An 8,356-nucleotide genomic window follows, 5' to 3' on the forward strand; every position below is an offset into this window, starting at 1 on the left:
GTTCAGGTGATCATCATCCAGCCTCAGGCGGCCGACAGCACTGACGGATCTCCAACCCCGGCAGACGTCTCGCCACAACAAACTCCAGCACCGACGTCTCTGCAGAAAGATGAAGACCCCGAGGTGAGAGACGGGCGCCCACCCGCCGCCACCGCTCACTTCCCGCCGCCACCGCTCACTTCCCGCCGCCACCGCTCACTTCCTGCCACTCACTTCCTGTCTGTCCCCTGCAGAAACTTGCCTTCATGGTGGCCCTGGGCCTCGTCACCACGGAACACCTGGAAGGTGTGTTAAGTACTTCTGTTTCCATCGTCACTTCCTCACATAGAAAATGAGATTCAGTAGAATTATTGAGTAGATTCATATTGTTTGAATTTCTGTGATTGTCAGAAATCCAGGCGAAGAGGCAGGAGAGGAAGAGGCGCAGCACAGCCAACCCTGCCTACAGCGGCCTGCTGGAGCCAGAGGTCGGTCACTCACTCTTTATTGATACAGCATCTGTTAGTCACAGTGGCCTGCAGGGCCTCCACAGAACAGGTAGAACACAGGAACACAGGAATTAGAACAGACGGCTGGGACAGGTGAGGGAGCAGCGGGGTCAGAGGTCACCACACAGCTTGGAGAGCAGCGATACCTGGAGTTGGATATGGGGGGGGGGGGGGGTGTGAGGAGGAGGAGAGGAGGGGAGGAAAGAAAGAAAGAAGAGGGGAAGAGAGGAGAGTAGGAGGATGGAGGAGGTGAGATGGGAGGGGAGGGGAGGGGAGACCAGACCATGAGCCAGCAGGGTTCCAGCATCCTGGTGATCAGGTGATCCTGGTTCTGGACCCCGGCAGCTTCGGCCTCCAGCAGCAGAACTAAGATGTTAATATAATAATTAGAGGAGCCTCTAAATATGATAATTATGTCTGATAGTAACTGGAACTACAGAGTTAGTAGAGATGGAGTCAGCCTCCCGTACCTGGGCCTGGTGTCATGAGGAGTCATGTGACCTCTGTGGTCAGTACCTGTCAGAACTCTGGCTGTAGCATTTTGGATCAGCTGGAGGCTTCTTAAAGAGTTGTTTGGACCCCCTGATAATAAAGAATCACAATAGTCCAGCCTGAAGGAACAAAAGCTGGACTAACTTCAGCATCATGGTGGGTCAGCAGCTTCCTGATCTTTGTGATGTTCCTCAGGTGGAAAAAGGCTCTTCTAGAGACTAATTTAATGTGGGAGTTGAAGGAGAGATTTTGATCAAAAGTTACTCCTAGATTCCTCACAGAGAGACTAGATGTTAATGAGATCCCATCTAGAGTGATCATGTGATCTAATCTATCCCCGAGAGGTCCGAATCTGCTTCCTGCTCCTCCTCAAAGGTTCCACCTGACACCTGCTGACTTTGCTTCATGTCCTGTCTGTCTGCAGAGGAAACGTGTGCCGTCACATTACCTGGACACCTCCCTCTTCCTGACAGCACGAGGTAACCCACACAGCCGACCAATCAGAGCCAAGATGAGAGGCTCGAGCTTACAGGTGTTCCAGAGGCATCTCGGTTTAACCCCACAACTCTGGGCCGGACTAGTGCAGGGCAAATAACACCTTTTGAGGAATGTGGGAAGGAAGATTCTGTTCTGGAGAGTTCTGATGTTGGACATGAACTGGCATCAGTGTTGCATGCTAAGCTAACCACACCTGCAGCTACTAACCTGTGCTCTGCTTCATTTACACGCTAGACACTGAGGACTTCTGCTGGAAGGTAGGTCACATGGTCACATGGTCACATGGTCACGGGGGACTCGGACCTGGGCTAACGCTCCTTTCATCCACTCTTAAAGTCGGTTCTTCCTTCATTCAGCGCCTCGCACCGGCCCAGAATCTGAGCCCACAACGGTGTTCTAATGTCAGCTTCCTGTGTGTCCAGGACCAGCTGGAGCATGAAGACCACTGTGCCATCTGTAAGGAGGACGGAGAGCTGCAGCCCTGCCACAACTGCCCCCGAGCCTTCCACCCCAACTGTCTCCACCCCCCTCTGAAAACCCCACCCAGAGGCCCCTGGTACTGCCCCAAGTGCCAGAAGAAGGTACTGCACCCTCTCACGGTACCGCCAGGCTGCAGGTCCAGGCTGCAGGTCCAGGCCACGTTCAGGTGTAATCTGCCTCTTCCTGATCTTCAGGTCCTGAACAAGGAAAACATGTCATGGCCTCACAACTTCATCCAGTCCTACGTCACACACAAGACAGGTGAGACGTGTGTGTGTGTGAGAACAAACACTGATGGCGTGTGTGTGTGTGAGTGTGTGTGTGTGTGCGTGTGAGAACAAACACTGATGGTGCGCGTGTGTGTGTGTGTGAGAACAAACACTGATGGCGTGTGTGAGTGTGTGTGTGTGTGTGTGTGTGTGTGTGAGAACAAACACTGATGGCGTGTGTGTGTGTGAGTGTGTGTGTGTGTGCGTGTGAGAACAAACACTGATGGTGCGTGTGTGTGCGCGTGTGTGTGTGTGTGTGTGAGAACAAACACTGATGGTGCGTGTGTGCGTGAGAACACACTGATGGCGTGTGTGTGTGTGTGAGAACAAACACTGATGGCGTGTCTGTGTGTGTGTGTGTGTGTGTGCGTGTGTGTGTCTGTGTGCGCGTGTGTGTGTGTGTGTGTGTGTGTGTGTGTGTGAGAACAAACACTGATGGCGTGTCTGTGTGTGTGTGTGTGTGTGCGTGTGTGTGTGTGTGTGTGTGCGCGTGTCTGTGTGTGTGTGTGTGTGTGTGTGTGTGTGCGTGTGTGTCTGTGTGTGTGTGCGCGTGTCTGTGTGTGTGCGTGTGTGTGTGTGTGTGCGCGTGTCTGTGTGTGTGTGTGTGTGAGAGAACAAACACTGATGGCGTGTGTGTGTGCGTGTGTGAGAACAAACACTGATGGCGTGTGTGCGTGTGTGTCTGTGTGTGTGTGTGCGTGTGTGTGTCTGTGTGTGTGTGTGCGTGTGTGTCTGTGTGTCTGTGTGTGTGTGTGTGTGCGTGTGCGTGTGTGTGTGCAGTGAGACAGGAGGAAAAGCGACGGCTGCTGCGACGGAACAACGAGCTGAAGAACGAGCAGGTTTACCTGGAGGAACAGGACAAGAAGCTGACCGACACCATCAAGGTAAGAACAGCAGCTGGGCTCAACATCTGTGTCGCCCCGGGGACTGGGCCCATGTTGGGGTTGCCGTGGTAACCAGCGGTCTGAGGATCAGTTCCTCCGCTCACTTCCTGTCACCTGACCTGTAACTGGTGGAGAGCACCAACAAGCCTGGACCTCAGCTGCGGAGCTGGAACCGGTCCGTGGTTCCACGTGTACAGGAGGTCCTGAGGAACAGAACCCTGAAGGTCACGCCGGGTCGGACGGCCCCGTCAGGATGATGATGTTTCCTGTTTGCAGAGGTGCATGGAGCTGCGGGAGCACCTGTTGGGGGAGCAGAGGGACACTCAGGCGTCGCTCGACCGTCTCAAAGCTCTGATCCGACTGATCCAACGCGACTCTTCCAGGTCACCCTGACGGCCTCGCCACCGGCCCGGTCCCGGATCACAGCCACCAGCACCGCCGCCCTAGGCCACGCCCCTGCTAAAGAGCCAGGACAATGCAGACAATTAGCCCCGCCCCCTCGGTGCTGGAGGGCAGCCATTGGTTTCCTCTGCTCCAGTATTTTTAAACCCGACACCTCCAGTGCTTACGAGATTCCTTTCTTTATTTTTCTTTCTTCATCTTCTTGGCCTTAACGTATTGACACGGTCAGGCCGCGCACGGACGCCACCGGCGTTCCACAGATGGCGAGGGAGGACGAGAGTTGGCCACGACCACAGCGGACGATCCACGTTTGTTCTCCCGTTACGAACAATGTTTCTGCCATATCGATTCAGGACGATGTTTCATCGTGCACGTAAACGAGCCTTCAAACAAAATAGAATAACTTTTTCAGTATTATAAAGACAAAAGTATTTAAGATGAAACTACAGAAATGAGCATTTCTAGTGGAGATTTTAGTATTTTCATGCTGATGCCTGTTGAGACGTGAAAGTGTGGCGCGTTCAAAGTGAAAACTGTACATATGTCGCATCCTCATCACTTTGTTTTCTGACTTATCCAGAGTCCCTGAATGCCTCACGGCTCATTTTCTGTTTAAACGCTCTGACATCAGGAATCATGTGGGAACATCTGGGAGAAGCAGGTGGAGAGGAGCATTGTTTACCTCTGCAAACATTCAATGCCAGCTCACCGAGACTCCATCCAGTTTGGACTTTCCCCAAAATCGGCTCAATTCTATGAAAAGTGAAGCGTTTGGCTGGGGTTGAGGGTCCAAATCCCTCCTGAATATCACCGTTCTGCTCCTCCAGAAACAAACAAAAACAGCAAATGTGAGATTTACACAGAAAACAAGCCGTCAGACAGATGGAGGACACAAGTGTTTCTTTTCCCAGCTGCACTCGAACGCACCACTGGGTGTGTGCCGTTGGGTTCCTTTAAGCAGAAGATGCCAAAAAGCGTTTTGTTTTCCTCAGACTCTCATCTGGACAGATGAGCACTGCCTCAAGTACACGTGCAGCTTCTCCTTCATTCACCCACCAGAACATACGAGGCCACGTGCGTGCGTGCGTGCGTGCGTGCGTGCGTCTCACGAGTCTTCCTGCTGGTCCAGAAAGGTTTTGTTTCAGTTCTCGTCCTCGTGGCGCCGCTCCGTTGATGCACAACCTCATGTCAGAAAAATGCCTTTATGAACAGAGCGTTAAATGTTTAGAATCATATCTGAGCAGAGCACAAAGCAGCCAACAAAAGGTCACGAGTCCGCCCAAACGGCCCCGACGCGGTTCTGACGTTCCTTCAGAACCCGACAGATTTTAAATGAAAAAGCTGTTGGTCAGTGTTCAGAGTCTGACATCACTTCCTGAAGTCACCTTCAAAATAAAAGTCCCGAGTGATGGAAGCTACCGGGAGCTGACGATCAGCTGCTGCTCGGCGGTTCAAAGGGCTCAAAGATCTGATCTCGGATCAGTTTAACCTGCTGCTCCAACTTTTAAGTCTCGATCGGACTCGCGGCGCTTTGCTTTATCCACGGAAAAATTCAACTAAAATTCATCAAATATCAGGAGGTTGAGGTGTTGGACAGGAAGTGGAGGCTCTGAACCTGCGCCGCCGGCTCCAGCGCGCTCACCTGCCTTCAGCCATGACATCATCCGTCAGAATGTACCATGTGACACCTGAGGCTGCAGACAACCCATATCAGCGCCGTTGGCCCCGCCCCCAGCAGCCTCGCCATCCGTTCCTAGACTCTCCGGGAGAAACTGTGCTTAAACAGATCTATTTTAATACACGACACGACATTTGAACAAAAACATTTTTATATTCTTTTATCAAACAGCAAAAAAAGACGTTTTGGTTTCCAGTTCTGCTTTGGGGGGTTTTTGGCACGAGGAGCGTGTAGAAGGCGTGCTGACGTAGACGTTTGCGTTGTGGCTGCGAGGACGCCGCCGCCGTAGTTCATGTGTAGGACGTGTTTGTCTTAAATATGCCAACGTAGTTTTTGTTTCTTTGATGCATTTAAACGTGATCGGTGGAGAAAGGTCAACGGTTCGTAGTCTCACTTTTTGTACCGAGTTCTTATAAAAGAGTCATAAATAAACAAAAGGAGGAAGAAAACGCGAGTGTCGTCTGTTTCTGCTCCTTTAGGCCTCAAATCCATTTAATCAAAATTAACAAAATTAAAAACGGTTCTGACATCTGCTTACAAAGATGGCCGACGCGATGTGGCCTGTTCACAGGCTCCGCCCACTGAGGTGAAGACATCAGAGGTCGTGAGAGCGTCACCGCCAGGGGGGAGGGTCCATCAGACAGGAAGTGAGGCGTCTCCCTCCCTGCTGGTGTTCTGGGTGCTACCTGTGCAGGTGCGCAGCTGAACACGCCGAGCGGCGCCGAGCCGGGACGCCGAGCCGGGGCGCGGCCTCACCAGGTTGATCCCGAACACAGGCCAGGTTTGCTGCGCTCATCTTCACGATGCTCTCCTGCGACACCTGAGGAAGGAAGGCGCCTCATTGGTTAGAGGCGGGGCCCCGACGCGGCGGCGTGTAGGAAGCAGAACAGGAACGTTGTGACCATCAGCTGATGTTCAGGAAGACCTTCAAGGATCTGCTGACACCTGCTGACCCTCAGGCTGCTCTCAACAACAACGCTCTTCACCTGCAACGCCACTTCCTGTCACATGACCACTCACCCAGCAGCTCCTGGACCTCAGCAGAGGCTCAGGAAGCTCCCGGAGGAACGTCTCCAGGACCCTAACGTGAGGATCGCCGTACTCGTGAGGTCAGTACCTGACGACCTCTGGAGGAACCAAGAGCTGCTCGCAGGTCACGTGATCTCTGAGCTCCGCCAGGAAGTTCACATATGTCAACTTCCTGCCAAACCTGTGACTACAGGGAAATGGGGTCACACAGGTGTTCCACAGTCTCACCTGATCAGAGGTTTGAAGATGTTCCACACGATCCGGATGGACGACGCCTTCAGGTTCTTCCTGAACCTGCGATGACCATGTGATCGGCTCAGGCTGGTCACATGACCACACAAACTGTATCATTTATGTAGAGACATTTATTGAGAGGGTTTTTTGAACAGAGGTGGAAACAGAACCTTCCTGCTTGTGGAGGGAAACATTTGCAGGACGGACTTTGACTCTTCAATGTTCCATTTCTGGGCGGAAGAAGGAATTCAGGTTTAATCCTGATCTAATCTAAGATGTAGATCTACTCTCAACAGAATCAAAGCAACTGTTTAGTGGGTTTTTGATCCAGTTAAACTTCCTTAATCCGACAATAGTTGTGTTTAAGTTCCCATTCCGCAAATGTGATTTAGCAAATGCAAATTTAAGGATATTTACCTTTATCCGTGGAAGAGATGAGCTGTTCTCTGCATGTCCTCCAGTTTGATGTGGACACCCACGGGCTAATATGTGTTATCACTGTTTTTATTCTATTATTATTTTAAGGGTTCACACCTAAAGAACAAGATACAGAACACACGGAATGCTCTACAAAGAATATTATTTGCTCTAATTTGTTATGAGTAAACATGCAGTTGGAATTAAACTTTTTTAAAATGATAAACTTTAGTTTTGATCTTTCCCAGTTGTTTTGTTAGACGAGCTCACGCGAGGTGTTACAGTTTTTAGATTCCCCCAACAAAGGTTCCGTATGTATCGTTCCGGACATCATTATTTTGAAACGCACCCTGAACATCGTTTAATAGAATCTATGTTGCCTTCAGGGACCTCGAAAATGAATATGAGAAGGGACGAACACCAAACCCAGACACACTCTCACTCTCCAACCATTTTTACAAGCATGCTATCAACACTGGGTAAGTTAATATAATGTGGTGAGCTGTGAACTAGCTGTAAACTCTTCCTGTGCTGATGACAAAGGTGCTGATGCGGTGGCAACGACGCCAGGAAGACGAAGAGGTGAAGTTGTCCTTTGACCTTTGGCTTCTGCTCAGCACAAAGGAGCAGAGAGAGAAAAGAGGTCGTTCCACTGTTTGTGTGTATTGAGAAGACTGAAACGTGATCAATCCGAACCCTTTGTTAATTAATTATAGGGGACTCCTCTAACCTGGAGCCCGGGGCCCCAGGGAGCACCGTCAGCCTGCTGGACGACCTGGGCGAGGTCATCAGGACAGGTAGCAGGCTGGAATCCCTGATTTTCACTGATTTTTTTGCAGAAAATACGACAATTCATGAGTTTTTATGCGCTGTGGATTCATCCCCAGAGCTCTCTGGGTCCCAGGGCCGTGAGGCTCCTCCTGGCCAACATCGTGAAGGATCTCCTGAGGACACAGGTGACGCACCTGTGGTGAAGTGGATCCCCCCCCCCCCCCCCCCCCCCCACCCAACAGACTGCAGCCAGAGTTCTTTTCATTTTTCACATACCAGGATGGAAATGAAAGATCGGAGGCTGTTTTGGCAGCTCTGTAAAAGAATCCTGCAAACATCAGAGTGTGTGTGTGTGTGTGTGTGTGTGTGTGTGTGTGTGTGTGTGTGTGTGTGTGTGTGTGCGCGCGCGTGGGGGGGTTCCCCCCTGAAAAACAATACCCAGTCCTACCTTTGCGCTGCTGTACAGAAGGTCCGACCGTCACATTTATTTATGTCTCCTTTGTGGATAATGTTAATTATGTTTCCATCTCGCTGCCCACGTGTGATGAGGAACTCCAACCTCACTTAGAATTGTTCAAAATTCTTGTGTTTGTCTTTTCATGGATGGGTGAACATTGACTATGTTGAGTCATGGAAGTAAAAGTTCTCCTTTTGTGAACTACTTTAATGCATTAATTAAATTAATCAACTCCCAGTAAAACTCCAGCTGCTGCC

General features: G+C 50.9%; 1 protein-coding gene and 2 long non-coding RNA genes across 6 annotated transcripts in view; 2 read left to right on the plus strand and 1 right to left on the minus strand.

The window, feature by feature from the left end:
- The window catches only part of phf21b (PHD finger protein 21B), a 16,897-nt gene extending 11,259 nt beyond the window's left edge, over positions 1-5,638 (plus strand). For 3 of the 4 annotated variants that reach the window (XM_029825516.1, XM_029825514.1, XM_029825515.1), the window contains 8 exons: positions 7-123; positions 234-285; positions 391-467; positions 1,405-1,459; positions 1,713-2,059; positions 2,153-2,219; positions 3,008-3,111; positions 3,388-5,638. In XM_029825516.1, coding sequence (XP_029681376.1) covers positions 7-123; positions 234-285; positions 391-467; positions 1,405-1,459; positions 1,713-2,059; positions 2,153-2,219; positions 3,008-3,111; positions 3,388-3,504 — 936 coding nt within the window. In that variant the 3' untranslated portion in view covers positions 3,505-5,638. The remainder of the gene's footprint in view (positions 1-6; positions 124-233; positions 286-390; positions 468-1,404; positions 1,460-1,712; positions 2,060-2,152; positions 2,220-3,007; positions 3,112-3,387) is intronic. The other variant, XM_029825517.1, reaches the window with a different exon arrangement.
- LOC115246604 (uncharacterized) lies at positions 5,417-7,094 on the minus strand. The gene is made up of 4 exons (XR_003885717.1): positions 6,872-7,094; positions 6,625-6,684; positions 6,449-6,514; positions 5,417-6,011 (listed from the first exon to the last, which is right to left on the minus strand). It is a non-coding gene; the product is annotated as an uncharacterized lncRNA (long non-coding RNA).
- A 320-nt stretch (positions 7,095-7,414) lies between these two features.
- LOC115246607 (uncharacterized) lies at positions 7,415-7,806 on the plus strand. Its single transcript, XR_003885720.1, has 3 exons — positions 7,415-7,514; positions 7,588-7,668; positions 7,759-7,806. It is a non-coding gene; the product is annotated as an uncharacterized lncRNA (long non-coding RNA).
- The last annotated feature ends 550 nt before the right edge of the window (positions 7,807-8,356 follow it).

This window comes from Takifugu rubripes, chromosome 18 (assembly GCF_901000725.2).
Source record: "Takifugu rubripes chromosome 18, fTakRub1.2, whole genome shotgun sequence".
NCBI lineage: Eukaryota > Metazoa > Chordata > Actinopteri > Tetraodontiformes > Tetraodontidae > Takifugu > Takifugu rubripes.